The sequence below is a fragment of the Conger conger genome, chromosome 9 (genome assembly GCF_963514075.1).
Source record: "Conger conger chromosome 9, fConCon1.1, whole genome shotgun sequence".
Classification (NCBI taxonomy): Eukaryota; Metazoa; Chordata; class Actinopteri; order Anguilliformes; family Congridae; genus Conger; species Conger conger.
The window spans coordinates 51,475,025-51,502,459 of NC_083768.1; the positions used below are offsets into that span (position 1 = coordinate 51,475,025).

Here is a 27,435-nt window from a genome sequence, read left to right on the forward strand (position 1 = left end):
GAATATCATTTCAGTTTTACCTGGGTTGAGCTTTAGATGGTGGTTGTCCATCCAGCTCTGGATGTCCCTCAGGCAAGCAGAGATACGGGCTGAAACCTGCGTATCAGACGGCGGGAACGAGACGAAGAGTTGGGTATCGTCCGCATAGCAGTGGTAGTGGGGAACTCCTGTGGCGAGGGGCCGAGGTGTCGATACCGAACCAGCCCAGGCAACCTGGAAGGAGCGACCAGAGAGGTAGGACTCAATCCAGTCCAGGGCTGTGCCACAGATGCCCGTTGCTGACAGGGCAGACAGGAGGATGGAGTGATCCACAGTGTCGAAGGCAGCAGAGAGATCTAGAAGAATGAGGACAGAGGAGAGGGAGGCTGCTCGTGCGGCATGAAGTGACTCACTGACGGAGAGGAGCGCAGTCTCTGTCGAGTGGCCCGATCTGAAGCCAGACTGATGGGGGTCTAGCAGGTTGTTGTTAGAAAAGAAGGAAGAAAGTTGAGTAGAAGCGGCTCGTTCTATATTTTTAGAAAGGAAAGGAAGAAGAGATACCGGGCGGTAGTTCTGGATGATGGAGGGATCCAGGGTAGGCTTTTTTAGCAGCGGAGTGATGTGGGCCCTCTTGGAGGATGCCGGAAAACAGCCGGAAGACAGGGAGGAGTTGACAAGGGAGGTGACAAATGGGAGAATGTCAGGTGTGATAGTTTGGAGAAGAGAAGAGGGGATAGGGTCAAGGGCACAGGTTGTAGGGCGGTGGCAGAGCAGGAGTTGAGAAACATCAGAGTCTGTAAGGGGGGAGAAAGTGGAAAAGGAAGGGATGGGCCTAGAGGGGGGGAAGGGCACAGTGAGGGGGGCGGCGGTTGTAAAGGATCTGCGGATGACTGCGACCTTCTCATCGAAGAAATCAGCAAAGTCATCAGCAGCGAAGGAGGACTGAGGAGGAGGAGGCGGTGCGTTGAGGAGAGAGGAGAAAATGGAGAAAAGTTTCCGGGGGTTAGAAGCAGAGTTCTGAATTTGCGTTTGATAGTATTTTGCTTTGGCGGCAGTGACATCGGAAGAGAATGCCGCCAGGAGAGACTGGTAAGTCATGAGGTCGGAAGTGTCTCTGGATTTCCCCCACTTCCTCTCCGCTGCGCGGAGGCTGGCCCTGGAGGTACGGAGGGTGTCAGATATCCAAGGACTGGAGGGGATGTGCGAGGTGGCTTTGAGACAGGGGGACAGAGAGAGTCAAAGGCGGAGGAGAGAGATGAAAGGAGGGTGGCAGATGCAGAGTCAGCGGGGAGTTTGGAGAAGGATTCGAGAGGGGGGAGTGAGGCGGTGACGGTGCTGGCAAAGGAAGAGGGTGAGAGGGAGCGGAGGTTACGGAGGGCTGAGGAAGTGTGGGTGGGAGGAGGGGGAGGAGGATGGGGAGGAAGAGGGAGGGAGAATGAGATGAAGTGGTGATCAGATGTATGCAGAGGGGTAACCGTGAAATTGGAGCATGAGCAGTTCCTTACAAAGACAAGGTCTAGGACATTGCCCGCCTTGTGGGTTGGAGGAGAGTGTTGCAGGGAGAGGCCGAAGGAGTGGATTAGCGGTAGGAAGGCAGCAGACTGGGAGGCTTCTAGGTGGATGTTGAAGTCTCCAAGGAGAATCAGTGGGGTGCCATCCTCAGGGAAGGAGCTGAGAAGGGTGTCTAGCTCATCAAGGAAGTTTCCCAGGGGCCCTGGAGGACGGTAGATAACTGCAATGAAAAGGTTAGTAGGGTAGGATACTGCAACAGAATGGAATTCAAAAGTGGATATGGACAGGTCAGAGAGGGGGAGAACAGAGAATTTCCACGAGGGGGAAATTAAAAGACCAGTACCACCGCCACGGCCGGAAGGCCGGGGAGTGTGCGAGAAGGAGAAGGAGGATGAGAGGGCAGCGGGAGTGGCGGTGTTGTCAGGTGTGATCCAGGTCTCAGTTAGGGCAAGGAATTGTAGGGACTGGAGGGAGGCATACGCAGGGATGAAGTCAGCCTTCCGAGTGGCAGACTGGCAGTTCCATAGTCCCCCTGTGACAGCAAAGTCCTCACAGGGGGTCAGCGGGGGATAGCTGAGGTTTGAGGGGTTCCGACGCCGTGGAGGCCCACGTCGCAGGGGGGGTCTTCGAGGGAGAGAGCAGACTGGGATGGGGTGAAACATAACATCACAAACGGGGACGCGAGCGTCGCTCTGACACGCCTATTTAAATGGCCTACATGGCCTACATGGCCTAAATGGCCTACAATAGACAAACAACCTGGTTCAAGCCCCAACCCTTGCTGTTCAAATGAGCAATTAAAAAAAAAAAAATCAAAAAAAAAATCAACGTTACCGCGTCAAGAGGAAACCCCGCAGCGATACTAAACACCTGGTCAGAATGATGCACTTACTGACTAAGGACAACTTTCGCCAGTCTAATATACGCGAGCGTCGCTCTGACACGCCTATTTAAATGGCCTACAATTGCTCACAAGCAATACCAAATCAAAGCTAATCTACTGATAAATTCCACAGCTATTTAAGTTACTTAAGACAAATGTTCAATCACTCTACAGGTATGCAACCAGTAGAAGTGATTAACAGGTAATAGACAAACAACCTGGCTCAAGCCCTAACCCTTGCTGTTCAAATGAGCAATTTAAAAAAAATCTACGTTACCGCGTCAAGAGGAAACCCCGCAGCGATACTAAACACCTGGTCAGAATGATGCACTTACTGACTAAGGACAACTTTCACCAGTCTAATATACGCGAGCGTCGCTCTGACACGCCTATTTAAATGGCCTACAATTGCTCACAAGCAATACCAAATCAAAGCTAATCTACTGATAAATTCCACAGCTATTTAAGTTACTTAAGACAAATGTTCAATCACTCTACAGGTATGCAACCAGTAGAAGTGATTAACAGGTAATAGACAAACAACCTGGCTCAAGCCCTAACCCTTGCTGTTCAAATGAGCAATTAAAAAAAAAAATCTACGTTACCGCGTCAAGAGGAAACCCCGCAGCGATACACATGATTAGAATGTTAGTATTACCCAATCCTGATCTAGCATTAGTAGGTTAGTAAATAGAATAGAATAGAAATTGAAACAATTAGGGTGTGAGTGACAGAAAGGGAGAGAGAAAAAGCAGGAATGCAAGGTTTGCAGAAAGACACGAAAAAGTGTATGCTAAATCAATGAACAGTACAACTTACCATGGAACATAAATTGTGACATAAACAGTTTGCAAAACAATGACAATAAACTATATAACATGACATGGCAAGACTAACAATTAAATCGTAACAATAACTAAACATGAAACATAACATGACATGAAACCTAAAAACGTGGTGATACTAGACTAACATAATACGTGACATGACAATAACATAACCAAGACAATAACTAAACATAAAACATGACATGACAAACATGAAACGTGACTAACATATGACGATAGCATCAAGGGGCTAGCAGATGACAAACCTCCTGGGGCTCTGGAAGCTGCAGATGGAAGTGGAGAAAATTAATACCATAAAATAAATACTGGGTGGGGAAAAGATGCTTGCAAGGTCAGATTATATACAAATCCTGCCAGTACCTATATACTAGTGATCACTTTATTAGGTAGACCGGTACACTTGCTTAGTTAAAGCAAATATTTAATCAGTGAATCATGTGGCAGCAACTAAATGCATAAAAGCATGTTGACCTGGTCAAGAGGTTCAGCTGTTTTTCAGACCAAATGTCAGAATGGGGAACAACAAAAAACATCCAGAGAGCAGCAGTTTAGCGGGCAGAACAGCATCTCTGAACGTTTAACTTTAAAGTATTGAATGTTTTGTGTTAAAAACCCCTTGTACGTTGTAATAAAATATGGCCTGATTTGTGGTATGTTCTCTCCTGCCTTGAAATTCTTGCCGTGCCACAGACGCCAACACACAAAGTGTGGCGTTACAACTCAAATTAAAAGGCTACAGTCTACACTTTAACATCGTAATCATTATTTTATTTCAAACCCAATGTGATGGAGTACAGAGTCAGAAGAGCAATTGTACAGTAAGGTTTTCTTAAATTGTGAAGAAACACACAACCAGCCCCCATACATTCCTATCCTATATAATAATATCCAACTTGGTCTTACTCTGACTTTGTAGAGGTGTTTTTGGAGATTTTAAACTCTCGTCTTTGCTGACTTTCAATATACATAGTACAGTTTTAGTTGACTCATCACATTTAGTTGACTCCTCTTTTTATCCCTGTGTAGCTAGCTAAGAGTAAGTGAAATAAAAATATATATATATTATTGTATTGTATTATTGTCTAATCATAGTTTTGCTCAAAGGTCACAAGCAATATGACACATTATGACACAGCAAATTAATCAAAAAATGTATGCAAAATGTATTCCCTTCTGAATTATGTACCAGTGATGGTACAGTATTCTGGTCAAATAAATTAATAATAATAATAAAATCAATTTAGAATTGTGTAAAAAGAATCTATTTAGAAAAGTTTAAAAGGCACATAACCCCAATCCTCATACATTACACATGAAGAATTTCATTGATAAGGCACTTCACCTACAGAGACATCACAGCCACATCCTTTCTGAAGATGAGGGCAGACAGGAGCGTATGCATTGGGCTTCATTCCTCACACACAAAGACATCCATTACTGGTTTATTTCCAGGCTGTGTTCACAACAGTAGAGGCAGATTTGACAGTGACTGTAATCATGTGAGCCATATGGGCAGTAAACACCATTTCATGGAACTGGCGCATGCAAATTCAGATTTAAAAAAATATAATTTACAATCCTGCATATTGCTGTGCATAGCTGGGTTAATGTACACCCTCTTGCATTTACCTAAATGTCCTTTGAAGCTGCTTTAAATGATACAATGCAGGAAATGCACCAAATGGTAATTCATAACATTCACCATGTTTACTCAAACCATACAGGCAACAATTATATATTAATTTAAAATAAAATACATTTGGAACATTAAACAAGATATTGATAGGACAAATTAGATTTATTTATCCTTGATTTCCTTTTCACTTACAACATGTAGCTACAAAACAATTAATTGAGGACAATGGTGTAGAAAATAAAAACATTGCCATCCGTCATAAGTAACATACCTATATCGAGGAGTAAAACAATGAGCACTCACACTCGCATGGAAATGAAATGCATACATTTTGTACTGTACCACTCAGTTCTGCCAAAATGTCCCCATTAATGTCACGTCATACCCGTAACCCACACAGCAAGAACAGCCACATTCAGACTGATAACTTGTCTAAGCTATCTGGCACAGGTGGCTTTGTGATGCTCAAACAAGGGGAAATCCACCGATAGTCTTGTTACATACATTCCTGTGAGTTTCATTTGTGACACCACCCTGGTACATGGTCAGTTGATGTGACAAATTAAAGACCTTGATCTACAGTGACATACAGTACACAGATCAGCTACATTTGAAATATTGTCAAGATTCCAGGTATACACATACACAAACTCAATATGCGTAACTACAGACAGTCCTTATGTTTCAAGGGGATGTCTGAGATCTGTCATTTAATTTCACTTAAAAACATAGCATTACATTTTATTTTGGAAATAAACCTTTTTTGATTTGACATTTTTGGTTTAAAGGTTTTTGACAAAATGTTATACGGTCTTACATTTGTCATTGGTTCTTCCAAGTCCCAAAATTATTTTTAGGGGCAAGTTGACCAAGCCCTTTGGTATTTCCTTGTCAAAAGTATGTTAAGGACATTCAGAGGTAGCTAACGTTCCATACCAACATTCAGAGGTCGTGTTCATTTTACAGGCCAACTGCTGTTTCCAGGTGCTGAGCCATTATCTCCCTTTGAACATCTTGATTTTCTTTTTGCAGGCCAGTAGCATGGTGACGATGTACTCATAGTCTCCGGCATGCTGCCCGGTGTGGTGGAAGCCTGGTATTAAGAGGGTATTCTCCCAGTAGTGCTGCCAGTTTCCTCTCTTGTCCGCACCAAATCCATAAACATTCACCTGGGGCCGAGAGGAAGTAGATGGTCAACTAAATAGATTTCCAAAATAAAATTCCTGTAACCTACAAATGACACCCTTGGTTGGTTGTAAGTTTATAATACTATTATTTTTACGTAAATAGCGGCCTCCAAAATGAAGAAAAAAGCCTGCGTATAATAAACAACACAGATAATGATCTAACAACTCTCATGTCCTCCCTCTCATCTTCCTTTGACTCTCTGTGTCCCCTCACCACCAAACTAGCTCGGGCCTCCCCCCCCAGCCCTTGGCTTTCTGATGCTCTACGAGCTGTCCAAACCGAACTGCGGGCAGCGGAGAGAAAATGGAAAAGGTCCTGTCTCCCCAGTGATGGCTTCCTTCCATGCCCTCTTATCATCTTTCCATTCCTCTGTCTCTCTAGCTAAATCTTCCTTCTTTCACTTGAAAATTAACGCGGCCACCTCTAATCCCCGCAAACTGTTTTCAACCTTCTCCTCTCTTCTAGGCCCCCCTCCCCCCCCACCCCCCTCATCACTCACACCTGATGACTTTGTCTCCTTCTTTGAAAGAAGGTTGATGCCATCACAACCCTCTCCCCCTGCTGACCCTCCTACCTTCCCCAACTCCCTAGCCTCCTTTCTCCCCTCTCTGACGCCAACACATTGAAACTCCTTACATCCCACCGCCCGACCACCTGTCCTCTTGACCCCATCCCCTCTCCTACAATCTATATCCAATGACATTCTCCCTTTTCTCTCCTCTCTAATCAACACCTCCCTCTCTTCTGGCACCATGCCCTCTTCCCTGAAGAGGGCCAGAGTCACTCCCCTCCTCAAAAAACCTACTCTTTACCCCTCTGCCCTGAACAACTACCGGCCTGTCTCTCTTCTTCCCTTTCTCGCTAAAACTCTGGAATGGGCGGTCTGCTCCCAACTGTCCACTTATCTTCTCCAGAACAATCTCCATGACCCTAACCAGTCTGGCTTCAAGAGTGGCCACTCCACTGAGACCGCCCTGCTCGTGGTCACTGAGGCACTCCACTCTGCTAAAGCCAAATCCCTCTCCTCTGTCCTCACCTGGGTGTCACAGGGTCTGCCCTCGCTTGGTTTTCCTCCTACCTCTCTGGTCGCTCCTACCAGGTGACTTCAGTCTCTGACCCTCACCCCCTACAAACTGGAGTCCCACAGGGCTCAGTTCTTGGGCCTCTCCTCTTCTCGCTATACACCATGTTTCTTGGTTCTGTTATCTCTTCCCATGGCTTTTCTTATCATTCTTACACTGATGACATTACATTACATTACATTACGTGGCATTTAGCAGACGCTCTTATCCAGAGCGACGTACAACAAAGTGCAAATCAAACACAAGAACAAGTGCAAAAGTGGACCTAAGAGGACAGTACTGTTCCGACTCCTAGTGTAAACATACAGAAATTCAGAACCCTTGAAGAGTACAATCAACTTTCAAACTAGCATACCACAGCTGGCAGCTAGTTTGAGCTGGCAGATGACACCCAACTCTTTATTTCCTTCCCCCCCGACACCCAAGTCACCACACAGATCTCTGCCTGCTTGGCTGATATCTCTGCGTGGATGACTTCCCACCACCTGAAGCTCAACCTTGCAAAAACTGAGCTTCTCTACATCCCTGCTAAGTCCTCTCCGTCAATCGACCTCTCACTGACTGTTGAGGACTTTGTAGTTTCCTCCTCCCGTACGGCAAAGAATCTTGGGGTGACTCTTGATAACTGCCTCACCCTGGCTCCACAAGTATCCTCCACTGCCAGAACCTGCAGGTTCTTTCTGTATAATATACGCTGTATCCGTCATCTCCTGACAGAGAAAGCCACCCAGCTCCTAGTCCAGGCGCTCGTCATTTCCCGCCTGGATTACTGCAACTCCCTCCTAGCCGGTCTCCCAGCGTGTGCCATCAAGCCCCTCCAGCTGGTCCAGAATGCTGCAGCCCGCCTGATCACCAGTCAGCCCAGGTCGGCTCATGTCACCCCGCTTCTCATTGGCCTCCACTGGCTTCCTATTGCCGCACGCATCTGATTCAAGGCCCTAGTGTTGGCATTTCAGGCTGCTAAGGGGACTGTCCCACCTTACATACAATCCTTGATCACTCCCTACTCCCCAGCTAGACCACTCCGGTCTGCCAGCTCTGGTCGCCTTATGGTTCCCTCTCTACGTGCACCTGGCGGTCGAGCTGCACGTTCACGCCTGTTTTCCGTTCTGGTTCCTCAGTGGTGGAATGACTCACCTACCACTGTCAGGACAGCAGAATCCCTCCCCCTATTTCGACGCAGACTCAAAACCCACCTTTTCAAACTCTACCTTAGTCCTCCCTCCTGATTTCCCCCACCCCTCCTTTCTGATATCCCTATCCTTGTCTAACCCCCCCCCCAAAAAATAAATAAATAAATAAATAATAATAAATTTGCACTATTATGACTATATGTTTAGAACAGCATTCCATGTGTATTTTCCTAGTTCTGGATGTGATGCTTTGACTTGTGGTAGAACCTATGCACTTGTAAGTCGCTTTGGATTAAAAGCGTCTGCCAAATGACAAAAATGTAAATGTAAATGTAACGTATGAGAAAACAATATACTTTTATTTCAATACATTTCCAATGTTGTTTATAAGGTATCACATTTTTTTCTCAAAACCAAAAGTTTCCAAATTATTGGCACCCCTAACAAAATAAAAAGCCAAAGAACTGTCCTTTCAGAAGAAACAGACAGTAATGGACAAGTCTAGTAATGGGTACAAAAAAAATACAGAAATGGTTAAACATACCACTTAACACTCTAAGGACAATAATACAAAACATTTAAACATATTGAATGGTTGCAAACTTGCCAGGAAGTCTCAGAAAGAAACATAAAATGGCTCCTCCATACCAACAAACTCTTTGGAAGAGTGGCACAAAGACAGCCCGAGCACCTTAAACAAAACCAAGCATATGGCGTTTGCCAGCCATCATTGTAATTATGACTGGAAGAGAAGAGATCAGACGGGACCAAAATTGTAAGTTTTGGTCATACACACCATCAGCATGCTTGGCCGCAAAATGGTAAGATATACGGAGAAGCACCTCATAATATGTTGGTTGGTCATTGATATTTGAGATATTTTTCTGCCAGTGGTCCATGGAAACTATTTAATATCCACTGCAGTATTTTATCTTAGTTTCCCCGTGTTATGTACCGCTTACTGTGTTTTACCTTAGTATTGTATCTTGTTCTATCTGTCACTAAACTGTCACTGTCACTGAACCCAACTTGTCACAGAAGCCAACACACACATATCTTTGTAAAGTATCACAATGGTAGAGTATTCCCAGGGAATGATGGTCAAACTTGCCCTGAAAAGACATCACCCAGACACAGGTAAGAACTAATTAGATTGCTACCATTTTATAAGATTTTATAAATAGCCAACAAGCCCGCCATTTAGCAAGCGGGCTAACGTTAATGCTAACTACCTAACCTAACGTTAGGTAGTTAGCATGCAACACCAGTGGTGCTATTAGCTAGCTAGCTAACGTTAACTAGCATCGCAATATAGACAAAACATTACCTGTTCCCTTAAAACATCTGAAATAAGTAACTAGTTAGCTATGTGGCATGGCTTTGTTTTTATTCTGAAATTTCATCTGATAATGTGTTGTTGAATCAGCACACACCTGGTCACGATGAAAGCTTAAACCCGCAACGCCTAAGCGCCGCCCACCCACACACAGACACACACAGCACAAGAACGAGAAAGTATTTTACTACTCCACAGTTTACTGCTCACACATCATTTAATCCTCTGTGGAAGAGGCAGAGCCCGAAGACTCAGGGCAATCTGCACCTATATCCCTGGCGGAAGTTGCTGAGGTAGTCAAAAAGCTCCTCAGCGGCAAGTCGCCGGGTGTGGATGAGATTCGCCCTGAGATGCTGAAGGCTCTGGACATTGTTGGGCTATCTTGGCTGACATGCCTCTTCAGTGTCGCGTGGAGGTAGGGGACAGTACCTGCAGAGTGGCAGACCAGGGTGGTGGTCCCCATTTTCAGGGGGTCAGGAGTGTGTGCTCCAATTATCGGGGTATCACACTCCTCAGCCTCCCCGGGAAAGCTTACTCTAGGGTGCTGGAAAGGAGGCTTCGACCGATGGTCGAACCTCGGATTCAGGAGGAGCGATGTGGCTTCTGTCCTGGTCGTGGAACAGTGGACCAGCTCTTTACCTTGGTGGGTTGCTGGCGGGGTCATGGGAGTTCGCCCATCCAGTCCACATGTGCTTTGTGGACTTGGAGAAGGCTTTTGACCGTGTCCCCCAGGGAACCCTGTGGGGGGTACTGCAGGAGTATGGGGTACCGGGGCCGTTGTTAAGAGCCATCTGGTCCCTGTATAACTAAAGTGAGAGCTGTGTCATCCTCGGCACAAAGTCAAGCACGTTTCCAGTGGGTGTTGGACTCCGCTAAGGTTGCCCCTTGTCACCGGTCCTGTTTGTGATATTCATGGACAGGATCTCAAGGCGTAGCCGAGGTGAGGAGAGTGTCCGGTTTGGTGACCTCAGAATTGCGCCTCAGCTTTTTGCGGATGACGTGGTTCTGCTGGCTTCATCGGACCGTGACCTTCAGCATGCACTGGAGCGGTTTGCAGCCGAGTGTGAAGCGGCCGGGATGAGAGTCAGCACCTCCAAGTCCGAGGCCATGGTCCTCTGCCGGAAAACGGTGGATTGCTCCCTCTGGGTTGGGAACGAGTCATTGCCCCAAGTGAAGGAGTTGGGTAGAAGGGAGCATGGGTAGAAGGGAGGGTAGAAGGGAGCATGAGATCGGCAGGCGGATCGGTGCAGCGTCAGCAGTAATGTGGGCGTTGCACCGGACCGTTGTGGTGAAGAGGGAGCTGAGCCGGAAGACGAAGCTCTCGATTTACCGGTCGATCTACGTCCCAACCCTCACCTATGATCACAAGCTTTGGGTAGTGACCGAAAGAACGAGATCGCATATACAAGTGGCCAAAATGAGCTTCCTCCGTTGGGTGGCTGGGCTCAGCCTTAGAGATAGGGTGAGGAGCTTGGAGTAGAGCCGCTGCTCCTTCGCGTCGAAAGGAGCCAATTGAGGTGGTTTGGGCATCTGATCAGGATGCCTCCCGGGTGCCTCCCTTTGGAGGTTTTCCGGGCTCGTCCAACTGGGTGGAGACCCCGAGGCACACCCAGAACCCGCTGGAGAGATTATATATCTCTCCTGGCCTGGGAACGCCTCGGGATCCCCCAGGAGGAGCTGGAATGCGTTGCTGGGGAGAGGGACGCCTGGAATACCCAGCTTAGCTTACTGCCACCGCGACCCGACTCCGGATAAGCGGGTGATAATGGATGGATGGATGGATGCATTATTACATTTTTCAATCAATATTATTACAAGATCGCATTGCATAGCAAGTGTTTTTGACAAGTAACAGCAATGAGAACTCGACCATGTGCATACAACCAGGAACAGACACAAGATACTGTCTTTTGCCTTAGTATTACCCTACAATGATCATACTAAGGCAAAGTACAGTAACTGCCTTTGAAGGGTGAAATGTCCACTTGTCTTCGTCAATCATTCAGGTATTTTATCTACTCAGATAAAACCAAATGCCTCCAAACTTATTGGATCGCACTTCATCATGCAACAAGACTTGTAAAGAAAAATGTGAGACGTTGATTGGCTCCATTGAATCATTAATAACACTGCTTTACAAGTTGGAAAATAAAGCCCATGTCAAGCTATAATTTTTTTGTTTCCAGTATTTTTTTTGTGCATAGTTCAATTTGTGACACCACCCTGGTACATGGTCAGTAAAACATTGTCAAGATTCCAGGAATATACATTTTCACATTTATACATTATCACCATCCAGCTGCTACAGCGCATCCATAACATTGCGGCCTGTCTCCTCTTCAACCTTCAGAAGAACAAGATGGCCCCTCCCTACCAACAGGACATAATTCAACCCTATGCACCAGCCCGACCACTCTGTTCTGCTGCCACAGGCCACCTTGCTCATCCTGCCAATTGTGTGAATGGCACTTGCTTGGTCTGACTGCAGTTTCTCCACCCTAGCTCCCCAGGGGTTGAAAAACCTCTCCAATCCCATAAGAACTGCTCGTTTGCTGCCAATTTTCCACCGCAGTCAGAGAAGACTCATCTCTTCACGCTGTAAGTTGACACCTTTGCGGGACTCCCCTAATATAGTTGTGGTCAAATGTTGACCTACACTTGTAAAGAACATCTATGTCATGGCAGTCTTGAGTTTCCAATACTCTCTACAACTCTTATTTTTCTGTGATGGAATGATTGGACCACATACTTCTTCGTCACAAAAAACATTCATGAATTGGTTATTTTATGAAATTCTTATCTGTCTTCTGAAAATGTGACCAAATCTGCTGTGCCAAAAATATACATACAGCAATGCTAATATTTGATTAAATGTCCCTTGGCCATGTTTACCTAAATTGGGTGCATTTGGTAGCCATCCACAAGCTTCTGGCAGGCATCTAGTTGAATCTTTGACCACTCCTCTTGACAAAATTGGTGCAGTTCAACTAAATTTGTTGGCTTTCTGATACTGACTTTTTTTCTTCAGCACAGTCCACATGTTCTCGATGGGTTTTAAGTCAGGACATTGGGACATTGTAAAACCTTAATTCTAGCCTGATTAAGCCATTCCCTTGCCACATGTGTGTTTGGGGTCATTGTCCTGTTGGAACACCCAACTGCGTCCATGAGCCAACATTCTGGCTGATGATTTTAGGTTTTCCTGAAGAATTTGGAGGTAATCCTCCTACTTAATTATTCCATTTACTTTCTGTAAAGCACCAGTTCCACTGGCAGTAAAACAGACCCAGAGCATAATACTACCACCACCATGCTTGATGGTAGGTATGGTGTTCTTGGGGCCTCACCTTGTCTCCAAACATATTTCTGGTCATTGTAGCCAAATAGCTCATTTTTTGTTTCCTCTGGCCACATAACATTCCTCCAGAAGGCCTTTTCATTGTCCACGTGATCAGCAGCAAACTTCAGTTGAGTCTTAAGGTGGTGCAAGGGCATCCTTTTTGCACAGCAGCCTCTCAGCCCATGGCAATGTATAACACGCTTGACTGTGGACACTGACACCTGTGTTCCATCAGCTTCTAATTCATCACAGACCTGGTTTTTGGTGGTTCTTGGTCGACTCTTGACCATCCCGACCAATTTGCCTCTCAGCAGCAGGTGATAGCTTGCATTTTCTACCTGATCGTGGCAGTGACACAACTATGCCATGCACTTTATACATACAAGCAATTGTTTGCACAGTTGATCTTGGGACCTGTAGCTGCTTTGAAATGGCTCCAAGTGACTTTCCGGACTTCAAATCAATGATCCGCTTTTTCACATCCATGCTGAGTTCCTTAGACTTTCCCATTGTTGCATGTGTGGCTGAGTCTAATGAGTGTATCAAACAAGCCCTATTTAAATGGGCTCAGCGAAGTCACCAGCTGTAGTCAATAATAATCACTCACAAGAAGTTAAGAGGCCATGCCACAAAGAAAATTTTATCGAACTTTCTACATCACCAGCATTGATAATTCTAGTTGCTGTATGTATATTTTTGACCCAGCAAATTCTGTCATACTTCAAGAAGACCTACAATAAGTTCATAAAAGAAGCGAAATGCATTACTGTATTGTGTGACAAAGACGTATGTGTTCCAACCATTCCATAACAGAAAAATAAGAGTTGTTGAAATTATTGGAAACTCAAGACTGCCATAATATACATGTTCTTTACATTTACATTTTACATTTTTGTCATTTGGCAGACGGTTTTAATCCAAAGCGATTTACAAGTGCATAGGTTCTTCCACAAGTCAAAGCATCACATCCATAACTAGGAAAATACACATGGAATGCTGTTCTAAACATATAGTCGTCATCATAAGTGCAATTATTTTTTATTTTTTTTATTTCTTTTGGGTTAGACAAGGAGGATAGGGATATCAGAAGGGGGGGGGGGCAGGGGAACTCAGGAGGGAGGACTAAGGTAGAGTTTGAAAAGGTGTGTTTTGAGTCTGCGTCGAAATAGGGGGAGGGATTCTGCTGTCCTGACAGTGGTAGGCAAGTCATTCCACCACTGAGGAACCAGAACGGAAAACAGGCGTGAATGTGCAGCTCGACCGCCAGGTGCACGTAGAGAGGGAACCATAAGGCGAGTCCCCTTAGCAGCCTGAAATGCCAACACTAGGGCCTTGAATCGGATGCGTGCGGCAATAGGAAGCCAGTGGAGGCCAATGAGAAGCGGGGTGACATGAGCCAACCTGGGCTGACTGGTGATCAGGCGGGCTGCAGCATTCTGGACCAGCTGGAGGGGCTTGATGGCACACGCTGGGAGACCGGCTAGGAGGGAGTTGCAGTAATCCAGGCGGGAAATGACGAGCGCCTGGACTAGGAGCTGGGTGGCTTTCCCCATCAGGAGATGACGGATACGGCGTATATTATACAGAAAGAACCTGTAGGTTCTGGATACTTGTGGAGCCAGGGTGAGGCAGTTATCAAGAGTCACCCCAAGATTATTTGCAGTACGGGAGGAGGAAACTACAAAGTCCTCAACAGTCAGAGAGAGGTCGATTGACGGAGAGGATTTAGCAGGAATGTTTTACAAATGTAAACTTTTAACCAAAACTGTATATTGTCACTTGTTTCAGCTGTGTCTATCACTAGCCCCTTGTATTTTGTACCTTAATCTATGACTTTTTAATTTGTATTTATCTTGGTACTTGGTAGTTCCTGAAGTTGTAGATGTCTCTGTATGGTAGTTACATTTAGCAGAATGCATCTGCTAAATAAAATGTAATGTAATTTCATTCTTGAGCCCACTGTTCATATGCATGAGAGTGGAAATGGAGCTTGATTTAATTGTTTTTGTAAAAACAAATTAAAAGAAAAATCGGACACATGCAGATGCATAGTGTGGAATTATTTTAAAATGTCTTGACCCAGGCCTGAACTTGCATAGACCTATTAATCAAAAGTGCTTGCAACTGCACAAATGCTGCATGCAGAAAGTTTCAACCAGATAGTGTTAATCGCAACCTTTAAAATAGTAACTTTTAGGGGAAACAGGAACTTCTAGGCAGGTGACTTAGGTCACCCAGATCGCTCTTAACAGTCGAAAATAACTGTCTTGAAGTCACAAGAAAATACTGTGACTTCTTGGAATTAAGGATAAGGATGCCTTCTGATTGGAGGAGAAGCAGATGTAGTCAGTCCATCACAGACGCTGACCAATCAGCATAGGCTCATGAGGGAATAAAGAGTGGTTTGAAGTTGGAAGAAGTGTGCGCGCTCCTGGATGTCAGCTGAGCAAATTGGTTGAGAGTCTGCTCTCAGTTGTTATCTGTATTCCTTGCTTACTAAGTTGTCTCATTAAATAGTTTATCATTGAATTTGGTCTCAAGTGTCCTGTCTTCATCCTCACCTAAACGAACACGCGGATGAGGAAAAGAAATTCCCCAACAATAGAGATGCCCATCATTGCTTGTCATTTGCTCAATACTGTATCTATAACAGACAAATAAACTAGGACCCAAGGGATAGCATTCAAAGCACCATGCAAACACCACATCTGTGGTCCTAACAAAACATTAACAAGATTTGAATTTGGAAAGCAGTGGCTCATTATCATGCATGTAAAAACTTATCAGGACAACACTAGATGGCAGTATCTGCCAGCTCAAATGTCCACTGCAACCTGCAACAGCTAAGGAAACTAAGAATCTCAAATATACTGAAATATGTGCTTACCTCATCGCATATATGAATGGAAAACATCAAGGTTAAGAAACCCGTGGAAGGATACTTCCCATGGCGTTCAAGCCAGGTATCAAAGACATACTTGAAGAAAGTGGGGCTGTAAATTAACACCTGTGTCAAAACAAAGTCATAAAAGTCACTGAATGAGAGCAAGAACATACTACATGTAAAAATTGAACATTCACTCACTTGGGCATTTAGGCATACACACTTAAAAACATCTTGTGAAAAAATTGTGACTCTCACACCTTATTCTTGTTTGCTTTTATCTTGGCCATCACAGGCATATGGGTGCTGTTGAAAACAGAGACAAGTCATTAACCTGCTGGGTGGCACAGTCCAATAACTATCCACAAGATCAAAGAGCCAAAGAACCCAGGGCAGGAACATTATAGCATCCACGACAGGACTGAACCAAGAGCAAATAAAGGTGGCTATTTTCTCTTTCTTTGTCCATAACTTTGCTGACAAATTTAAACCCTAACCTTAACATTAACTGCACAGCATAATGATGACAACTGATGCTTCTTTTTCACCAGAAAACAAATATTGGACAAAGCACAATGTTTCTGGGTGAGTGAGGACCATAGCTGCTATTGACAAGGGTTACTGTTGCTCTGCACTGGATTCAGTTTATTACATCAATGGTCAAACACAAATGTATCCCCAATGTTGCCCATGGGCACCTACTATTTAATAGAGCCTGTGCTTAAAGCACTACTGATCCACTGTAGATCCAAAATCTTGAAGGGTATCAGCACCAGGTGAGTGTCGTTTTGCAGGTTTGTTGCACTTTCTGGGTACATGACACGATGGGTGGTTCTTCTCCCTACATCCACTTCATAGCCTGAAGTGGGAGCTTTGTTCATTCTGCAGAGACAAAGTATATTGCTTTTAGGGAACTGATTGCTATATAGTACTGAAATATATTTTAGATAATGCAATAATGACAGCTGCATTTATTTGAACCATATACCCTTGTGCTCTCCATGATGTTTGGGACAATGACCCAGCCATTTATTTGCCTCTGTACTCCACAATATGAGATTTGTAATAAAGAAATCACGAGGTTAAAATGCACATTGTCAGATACATTGTTATACATTTTGGTTTCAGCATGTAAAAACACAGCAGCGTTTATACATAGTCCCATTTCAGGGCAATAAACCATAATGTTTGGGACACAGCAATGTTATCTAAATTAATGTGGTCATGTTTAGTATTTTGTTGCATATCACTTGCATGCATGCTTGAAGTCTGCTATCCATGGACATCACCAGTTGCTGGGTGTCTTCTCTGGTGATGCTCTCTGGCTAGTTTAAATACTTCTTGGCAAACTCTTCTTGGCAGCCTCTTTTTGAGGCTAACCAGTGGTTTGAATCTTGCAGTGTATCATCTTTATTTCTGTTCATGAAGTCTTCAGTGGACAGTGGTCATTGACAAATCCACACCTGACTCCTGAAGAGTGTTCTGCTCTGTTTGAAAGGTGTTCAGGGATTTTTCCTGTATTATGGAGGTAATTCTTCTATCATCAGCTGTGGAGGTCTTCCTTGGCCTGCCAGTCCCTTTACAATTCGTAAGATCACCAGTGCTCTCTTTCTTTGTAATTATGTTCCAAACAGTTGATTTACAGTGGTGTGAAAAAGTGTTTGCCCCCTTCCTGATTTCTTATTTTTTTGCATGATTGTCACACTTAAATGTTTCAGATCAAACTAATTTAAATATTAGTCAAAGACAACAGAAGTAAACACAAAATGCAGTTTTTAAATGAAGGCTTTTATTATTAGGGAGAAAAAAAATCCAAACCTACATGGCCCTGTGTGAAAAAGTGATTGCCCCCTAAACCTAATAACTGGTTGGGCCACCCTTAGCAGCAACAACTGCAATCAAGCGTTTGCGATAACTTGCAATGAGTCTCAACTTTTGTTTCGTCAGACCACAGAGTATTTTCCCAAAAGTCTTGGGGAACATCAAGATGTTTTCTGGCAAAATTGACACAAGCCTTAATGTTCTTTTTGCTCAGCAGTGGTTTTCGTCTTGGAACTCTGCCATGCAGGCCATTTTTGCCCAGTCTTTTTCTTATGGTGGAGTCATGAACACTGACCTTAACTGAGGCAAGTGAGGCCTGCAGTTCTTTGGATGTTGTTGTTGGGTCTTTTGTGACCTCTTGGATGAGTCGTCGCTGCGCTCTTGGGGTAATTTTGGTCGGTCGGCCACTCCTGGGAAGGTTCACCACTGTTCCATGTTTTTGCCATTTGTGGATAATGGCTCTCACTGTGGTTCGCTGGAGTCCCAAAGCTTTAGAAATGGCTTTATAACCTTTTCCAGACTGATAGATCTCAATTACTTTCTTTCTCATTTGTTCCTGAATTTCTTTAGCTCTCGGCATGATGTCTAGCTTTTGAGGATCATTTGGTCTACTTCACTTTGTCAGGCAGGTCCTATTTAAGTGATTTCTTGATTGAGAACAGGTGTGGCAGTAATCAGGCCTGGGTGTGGCTAGAGAAATTGAACTCAGGTTTGATAAACCACAGTTAAGTTATGTTTTAACAGGGGGGGGGGCAATCACTTGTTCACACAGGGCCATGTAGGTTTGGATTTTTTTCTCCCTTAATAATAAAAACCTTCATTTAAAAACTGCATTTTGTGTTTACTTGTGTTGTCTTTGACTAATATTTAAATTTGTTTGATGATCTGAAACATTTAAGTGTGACAAACATGCAAACACCACTGTATGTAAGCCTAAGGTTTAATGCCTGTAATTTTATTCTTGTTTCTTAGTCCCATAATGGCTTATTTGACTTTCATTGGCATAACTTCAGTCCTCATGTTGATAAACAGCAATAATAATTTAATGGGTCTGGTTGGCATGAATATAGCGCTTCTATCCAAAGTGCTGTACAATTGATGCTTCACCCATTCATACAAACACTCACACACCAACAGCAATTGGCTGCCATGCAAGGCACCAGCCAGCTCATCAGGAGCAGTTCTAAAGGGGTGGCTGGGGTGGCCAGTGCCACCCCTAAAATCTGATTGGCCACCCTAGTGCCACCCTGCAAATAGTCAGTCTGCAATAATGTTACCAAGATACCGTTTTTACCAAGACACCTTCTATCCCGTTTTACTGCCTTCCAAATGTGCATTTGCATGTTATTGGCTGTTTTGTTACTCAATCTGTTTTTACAAAGACACCATCTTTTCCGCTTGCAAGACTGCCAAATGTGCAGTAAAAGGCCAGAATGACCAAGACTGTGACAGCTTGCAAATGTAAATGGTGCGGTTTGTAAGTCTAAACTTTATTTTGCTCTTGTCAGTGCGACAGGTTGAAATATTGAATATGTTGAATGGTAACGTTACAGATGAAATATCATTTAATTGTCATCATTAAACAATATCAAACTAGTTAGCTAGCTGATGTTAGCTAAAGTTAGCTGACTAAATTGAAGACTAGTGACTAGCTAGCTAGCTGGCTAACGAACATTAGTCTCAACAAGAAATAAGTTACTTGAATGCTGTGTTTCTTCTAATATAATATGGCCCCCTTGTGCACTACTAGCTAAATTAGCTAAATCTATATAACCAAATCGCTAACTTATCTAGTTAGTTAGCTAACATAACATTGTAACAGATGGTTTGAAAGAATGTGTATTTACATAATAATATTGTACCCACTGTGTAGGTGCTGGTACATGATTCATATAGCATTTAGACATTTTGCGTGGACACGTTGATGCAAGTACTCAAGACAATAATTCATTCATATAGTTTCCAAAAGCTCTTTAAAATGTTACATGTAGCCTAAACATTCTTCTCATGTCACATTGTGACATCGCTGTGTCTGACCCCTCTATTGTTTTAAAAGATTGAATTTCAATGAAGATCATTTTTCTTATGTTGTAATTTTGAGTGTGTTTCCTTATGTCGAGTTTGTGTTCTCTGTATTAAGAAGACTAACATGAAGTGTCTGGATGAGTATCATGCATCAGAGCTGGTGAGAATGTGATTTTGGACAAAGCAGCAATGTGTATTATCATCATTTTAATTAATTTAAAATGAATAAATCTCACCAGCTCCGATGCATGTGTTACTTATCCAGTCACTTCATGTTATTCTTTTTCTGAGATTGAAACAAGTATTGGTATTATGTTGGTGTACCACGGCAGGGATTGCTCTACACCAGTGGTCTCCAACCCTGGTCCTGGAGAGCTACAGGGCAATTAAACACACCTCAGCAATAACAAACACCTGTGTAGCCATGTGTCCCTGTGTTCTACACGGTGAAACCAAAATAGTTCATCCTTTCCACTTTTCTTCCCTAGAGTAGAGTGACCAGACTGTCTTCTGGTCGTATGTGGACATCTTATCAGCACCAATCACATCTTATCATACAAAAATCGATCCTATCCCTGCACCCCCAAGCCCACCTGCGCAGCATGCACTGCTGATTGAAATGTTACACAAAGAGCTGCGGTGGCACAACAGGCTAAGACGCAGCAGACTTTTTGCCTTTTGCAGTTTGCTGCAGTTTGCTGCAGTTGCACACCGGGGACCGGGATTCGATTCTTGGTCCTGCCAAAAGCCAAGTTTGGCCGGCTCACGTGGAGCAGCATCCGAAAAAAAAATACTGGTTGGTACTGTAGTCCAAGGGATGGCTACAGGCTAGCCAAATAACTACAAATTTTAATAAATGTCACAAAAGCGAGCTTGTAGCTCCAACAAAGACCTAAAAAGGGAATTTAGATTCCTCAAGAGGGATCTATTGGTTTCTGACTCAAGCAAAACAATCTGTGTTACTTGTGGGGCTCATTTTTCCACACAGAGGCTGGAATGATATCACCCAGCATATCCACACCAAGAAACATAAGGAAGCTGAGAAGAGTAAGTGTGCTACCCCACGTTTTTGGTGAGAAAAAAATGCACAATCTGACAAAGTTTATGCAAGTGAAGGACTTTTTGCGTATCACTCAGTGGTGCATGGTTTCCAATCTAGTGACTGCACAGCTGATCAAGAAAATGTATGATCCCAAATTTTCCTCTGCAAGCACTAAATCCCAGGCTATTGTTTGCAACATGCTGTAAGCCAGTAATAATTAACATTTGGTCTAATGCGCTGGTCAGCTTGCTGACTTCCCCCTCCCGGAGCATACATTGTTAGCCCCCACCTTTTGGCACACATGCCTGTGGGGGAGAGCTAGAGAAGGATTCCTGGAGGAGCCTTCCTGGGCCCCCTTGGGAGCCCCCCTTCTCTCACATCACTTACAGGGTGAGAGCACAGGAATACTGGAGATGGCATAAAGATGTTTCATGATAATCCCAGGTTAGAATATAGTAATGTTTGGTGTTATTCTGATTGGTTCAGTGCGACTGGTGTAATAGTCTAGTTTTTGTAACTGTCAGGGTTGGGAGGTAGTACCGATCGTGGCCATTATTATTTTCACCTGGCCCTCATTAGTGCCAAGGGTACCTACCTCCTGAAGGTATATAAAGCACTCGCGGACAATCGGTCGACGCTTTGGTGTCCACTGTGTGCTCTGGCGCAAAGCTGGTAAAAGCACACGGTAGACTCGGTTCTGATATGAGTCAGGTATTGTGCTGGTTGGGTTTCTTTTCTCTGTTTAAGGAGAAAGGTAAGAAGGGTGCTCAGTTCGTTAGTGCAGTGTGCACAGCTGACGCCCTTCTCAAGGTTCTTTGTTTCTCCTTTTATTTTCGTGCTCGTGTGAGCTCTTGGGTGAGGGATGTTGTCCCCGGTAAATGTATTTTGGTTTTGCGTTTTTCCCTGAGCTGCGTCTCATGGTTATTTATTTTCGTGCCTGGTGTTTTTGCTAGGTTGTACTTTCATTTTGTTTCACCGGACTGGGGTATTCAGTGCTCGCATTTCAGCACTTATTTCTGTTGGGTTGTTCGCCCTGTTTTTGAAGGGTCACTTTATTTTCTGATAGCCGTTTTGGGCGTTTCTTTTGATTCGATCGGAGAGTGTCTCCGTATTCGTTTCTGTTCCTCCCCCTGTCCCGGGAGAGGTCCCCTTCCGTACCTGTGTTTTCCCGGTTCCCTTATCTCCCGGGATTTTGTGGTATTAATATTATTAATACTTATAAGGTATCACCCTTGGTCGCCCCTGGCTCTCCGCCAATCCTCAACACTACAGTAACAGTCTAACTTTGATATCATAACCATTCAGGAGTCGAGGGGAAACTGGGCAAAAGCTGTCTCTGTAGGAGCCATTTGTTTCAGCTGTAAATTACAGATGGGTGACCCCTTTTTAGGGTCAAGAACTAAGGCCTGGATTTTGGAGATAAGGAGAAGAAACCAAGCAATCTGGGGTTTTGTCTCCTTTCCTTTCATTCACCCAAATCAGGTTTATCCAAAAGGTATATTACCATGAGAGGCACAAATACATATTTACAGCATAATGCAGTTATCATGAAGACTCCCAACTACATCATTCATAGATATGATGGGGCGGCCTGTAGCGTAGTGGTTAAGGTTAGGAAGGGCTGCCATTTGTGAGGAGCCTGAGAGCTGGGGTTTATGTGTCAAACTGTTTAGACTACCTTTGGGGAGTTTCAGGCCATCGGCGCCGAAGGAGATAAGGGGAAGATGGACTGTGGCTGTGTTTTAGTTGAGAGGTCACAGGGGTCATGGGAAGAGAAGGCGCCTGTAACCCACCACCTTTGGGAAAGGCTCCGGACACTACCACAGTGCCCTCATTTGGGCACTGCTGTCATTACACTGCTCTCCTGGATTAAATATTCAAAACTGTTATTAAGATAGTAAATAGACCCGGTAAAACCTTTGAAAACATTGTCCATGTGATCCTTATATTATTGCATTAAGTCGTATGTAATAGTAATGGGAATTGCATGTAAAATGGATAATCAGGAGGGAAGTTTCATGATAACTGCAACATAATAGAACATAAGGGTAATCTGTTTGGTATGGATGTGATCCAGTAAAATCAAGGAATCGGATGAGATAGATTTCATAGCAAATGGAGTTTAATAAACCATTGTTTCAGTAACTCAAGGGAAAACCTACACGTCCTCTCTGGGAATCATCTCATTTTCCCTACTTAACAAGTCTAAATTCCAGATTTGACCACCCCTCCAGGTTGATTTATGGCACTGCCGCCTGGTCCAAACATATGATTTGGCATAAAAGCAAGGGAGACAGACCAATTTGGGAAGATCGTATTCGACTTCCCACACAACATGTCTTGTGTATGTATGTATGTGTAGCAGTGGAAGATCGTATTCGACTTCCCACACAGCATATTGTACGTATATGTAAGTATCAGGAAGACCGTAATCGACTTCCCACACTATGATGATTTACTCTCTCTATTCTTAATTTGTGTATTCTGTAATTGACTATTGGAATTCTAAAGCTAATAACCTGCCTGTCTGCGAATAACCTATTTTGTTTATAACTTGTGTGATCTCCATGACTCTAATTCATCTTGTACCCTTTTCAGCCTAAATTACAACTGAATACTCAGGGGGAAATGGTGGCCAATGACCGACTGATCAGCGGCTTGGTACATTTACATTACATTATTGGCATTTGGCAGACGCTCTTATCCAGAGCGACGTACAACAAAGTGCATACCCATAACCAGGGATAAGTTCGCTGAAAGACCCTAGAGGTAAGTACAATTTCAACTGCTACCTGTACAACAAAGATAAGGACAAGGGCCAATTTTTTTTTTTTTTTTTTTTTTTTTTTTTTTTTTTGAACAAACAAACAAAGAGCAAAAGTCACCAAAGTTAACTATCCAAACACTGCTTACCTAGCCAACTAAAATACTGATACACAAGTCACAGAGACAACAATTAAGGTTCACAGGGAGGTAGGGAGGGATGGGGAGAGGTGCTGTTTGAAGAGGTGTGTCTTCAGCTTGCGCTTGAAGGTGGGGAGGGATTCTATAGTTCTGACCTCAACGGGGAGTTCGTTCCACCACCGTGGAGCCAGAACAGACAGTAGTCGTGAGCGTGAGGTGGAGGTTCTGAGAGGGGGAGGTGCCAAGCGGCCTGTGGAGGCTGAACGAAGAGGTCTGGCAGGGGTGTAGGGTCTGATGATTTTTTGTACATTTGTGGTTGTTTCCAAGCTGGGAAAGGCAGTCAAGTTTGGCCCATAAAAGGATTGGTGGTGTATGGCTCTTGTAATTTGTCGCAAAGGGAACCCATGGGCATTTATACGCCGGTTCCTGTCAAGTTAACTCTAAGGAGCCCTCTAAATACACGCCGACCTGGGCTCGCAACAATCATGGCAGTGTTTTGCATGTATTGTGTTGGCTAGCCTCTGAGTTCTCCGCCGAACTGAGATTTCAGCAATAATGCTAATCCCGGGAGCATATATTGAGTAATGGTGGCGCAGGTAAGAGTCGAGTGTAATCACTCCCGAGGTTCGCGTATGTTTCAAACCCAAATTTCTAAATTATATCTTAAATGGAGTCAGATAACGAAGGTAAATGTATTGACCCTACTGTGGAGATTCTTGGTCAGCCCAGACCAGTAAAGTCTTTGTAACGTAGTTTATTCATTAGCTGATCTAGACTCTCCGCATAGCGGTCATTACTATTTAACCCTACTAATATTCTTCCGGCAACACCAGAAGGACAAGCACGCAAACCCCTTCGGCCCTCGCTAAATTCCGTCATTGGGTTAGCGTGGGGTTTTACAATGCTGTCAGAGGAAGAAGTGTGTTATGATTTGTTCATATATCACATTAATTGTGGATGCATCAAATCATAAGGACATAAAGCTACTCCCAATACTCCCAATGCTTTACTTTCGGCCAGATAGTGGTGTTAATATTGAAATAGTTTAGTTCATCTATGCCTGGTGAAATGTCAGATCTGCAAACAGAATAGCATGTTAAATCAATTGAAAAACTATCTCATTGAACTTTGTGTAGACAATACGAATACAAATTTTGGCGGTGCTAAGCGGGCCGGGAGGAACAATGTCTGGAGGAAGCTACAGGGTAAATTAGGTAGAGACATTTTAGGCATTGGCTGTGATGCTCATATTGTGCATAACTGTCTGCAAACAGGAGCTGATTGCCTTCCAATTGACTTAAAGAGTTTTGCTGTGAAGATGTACAAATGCTTTCATATCTGAAATGGCTCAGGCAGTAAGAGCAGTTGTCTGGCAGTCGGAGGGTTGCCGGTTCGATCCCCGCCGGGGCTGTGTCGAAGTGTCCCTGAGCAAGACACCTAACCCCCAAATGCTCCTGACGAGCTGGTCGGTGCCTTGCATAGCAGTCAATCTCCGTTGGTGTGTGTGTGTATGAATGGGTGAATGAGAAGAATCAATTGTACAGCGCTTTGGATAAAGGCACTATATAAATGCCAACCATTTACCATCTATACGTTTGTGAGGATGAGCTGAAGGACTTCTATCAATTCATCCAGCTGGAGTATTCAAAATTGCTACAGCATGGCAGCACACATTTCTCTCTCTAGGCCCAGCTCTGGAGAGGATAGTGCTTATGTTTGATGGACTGCTGGCATATTTCCTCTCTCACAAAGTGGTGCCCAACACTGAAAAACATTTTCAACGACCCATGCACTAAACTGTGGCTTTCTTTTTGCCACAAAGCAAACAGCTGTCTTTAACTGGGCAATCAAAGTAATTGAACAGGACAACATATCTGTCACTGAGGTTGCACTGCACTTTCACAATTTAAAAGGCCTGCTACTGTGCTGAATCATTTGTCAGCACAGACATCAGTTGGCTGAACTAGTTGAAGCAGGTAATATTAGGGCTGAAGTATTGTGCACAGCTCTCGACCACCTGCAGCATTGGAATGCTGCATTTGAGGATACGGAACAGCTGGAGTACGGGTCACAGGACAATACACGATACGAGGAGAAACCAAGCACTTCCAGCTAGAAACTCAATTGTAAGTAATACCCATTGTTTTGTTTTCTTTCATTTTATTCAGATATTAAGATAGTAGTCAATGAAATATATCTCAAACTATTTACTGCAAACACATGGCTTAAATGAACGAAGTTGCTTGTATCATTCAGAAATTGGAGTCAAATTTATGTCAGATACATTCAAATAAAAAAACATTCCTGAACGCCTTATGTTTTTATAGTTTAGCACTGAATATCTCCATTGCTAAGTCAAGGACCAACCCATAATTACTTTATATTTGTGCACAAACTTGATGTCAACTTGATGTCAACAAAATATGGTAATGATATCTACAAGCATTCACATGCGTTTTCCCAAAACTGCACCCAGATGTCCTTACGTGTCGCCAAATACAAAACATTTGCATATTATCTGTGTTTCCACAGCAGACCGTTGTAGGGGCTCATGGTAACCCAGCCCACGCCTCGCTTTGGTTATGGTAAACCTCTAGGGTCTAGTGATGACAGAGATGAGTAGAGCCAAATTTGTGTAAAATTCCTGACCAATCTACTGTTGTCAGAAAGGTAGGCTACAAGTGTGGCAAAATAAAAAGTGTAAAGTTGAAGTTCAAATATGCAGCAGACATAGCCTCGCAGTACATCAGGCTTGCAGCAATGTGTTCATAAACCCTTTAATTTGTTACAATAATAGTGAAGACCAGTAGGTGAGAAAACAAGGTGTAGGAAAACCAGTATTCCTGGAAAACTAGAACTATTATTATGAGTAGTATTTCTCGATGCACTCTCAGAATGCCCAGAACTGACCTACCCTGCATTGTGTTTAGTCGTTAACAATGGGAAAAAGGATTCAAGAATTACATTTCCTGTCAGCCAAAGACTATTTTTACATGACCCACCAGCAAGTTCCTTTATAATGAGATAGGTTTCAAGCATTTAAGTTTTTGCTGGCTGCACTGACAAGATATGAAGCCAAGACAGTGGATAGGTATTTTAAAAAATGAATAAAGAAAAAAATGTATATGTGCCTCCAGTGAAGCTGAAGGAGTAGGATTCTAACATGTATCACACAAGAACAGTGCTCTTAGCTCTAGAAACTCTTGCTAAAGATTTAGGGGAAGGGGATTTGCATGAGAGATCAGGGCAATCACAGTTACTTCTCATTATCAGTATATCCAGAGGAATACATACAGTGCAGTCCGTATTTTGACAGAGGTACAAATTTACAATTTATTTTGGCTCTCTACTCCAGCACATTCAATTTGAAATGTAACAATAAAAAGAATATTCAGTGGAGACTGTCACCTTTAATTTAAAGGTATTTACATCCACATGGGGTGATCCGTGTAGGAAGTGCATCGATTTTTATATATTGTCCACCCCATTTTAGGGGACCAAAAGTAATCGGACAGTTGGCTTCTCGACTATTTCCGATTAGTCAGGTGTATTAAATCACTTCTTTTGTGCAGATATAAGAAAGCTTTCAGTATCAGTGTCATGACTTAATTACTTTTGAAGTAAAGAGATGAACAGGCTTAATGCCAGTAAGATGAGCAAGATTAATGTCAAATTCCGTGTTTTTTCCCTAATAAATGTCTTATGTTTCAGATCACGTTATTGTCTCATTTATTTGTCTCACCAATTACCATCACTCATTGTCACACCCTGTGTTGCGTTCTATTTTGCGTTGTCGGTTTCATGTTACATTTTGTTCTAACT

The 27,435-nt window shown here is 43.5% G+C and overlaps 1 protein-coding gene across 1 annotated transcript in view; it reads right to left on the reverse strand.

The window, feature by feature from the left end:
* Window positions 1–5,853: 5,853 nt before the first annotated feature.
* LOC133137702 (CMP-N-acetylneuraminate-beta-galactosamide-alpha-2,3-sialyltransferase 1-like) overlaps window positions 5,854–27,435 on the reverse strand; it is a 28,735-nt gene continuing 7,153 nt past the window's right edge. Inside the window, exons 3-6 of the mRNA XM_061256035.1 lie at window positions 16,524–16,703; window positions 16,082–16,127; window positions 15,825–15,944; window positions 5,854–6,027 (exon numbers count right to left, since the gene is read on the reverse strand). Coding sequence (XP_061112019.1) covers window positions 5,854–6,027; window positions 15,825–15,944; window positions 16,082–16,127; window positions 16,524–16,703 — 520 coding nt within the window. The remainder of the gene's footprint in view (window positions 6,028–15,824; window positions 15,945–16,081; window positions 16,128–16,523; window positions 16,704–27,435) is intronic.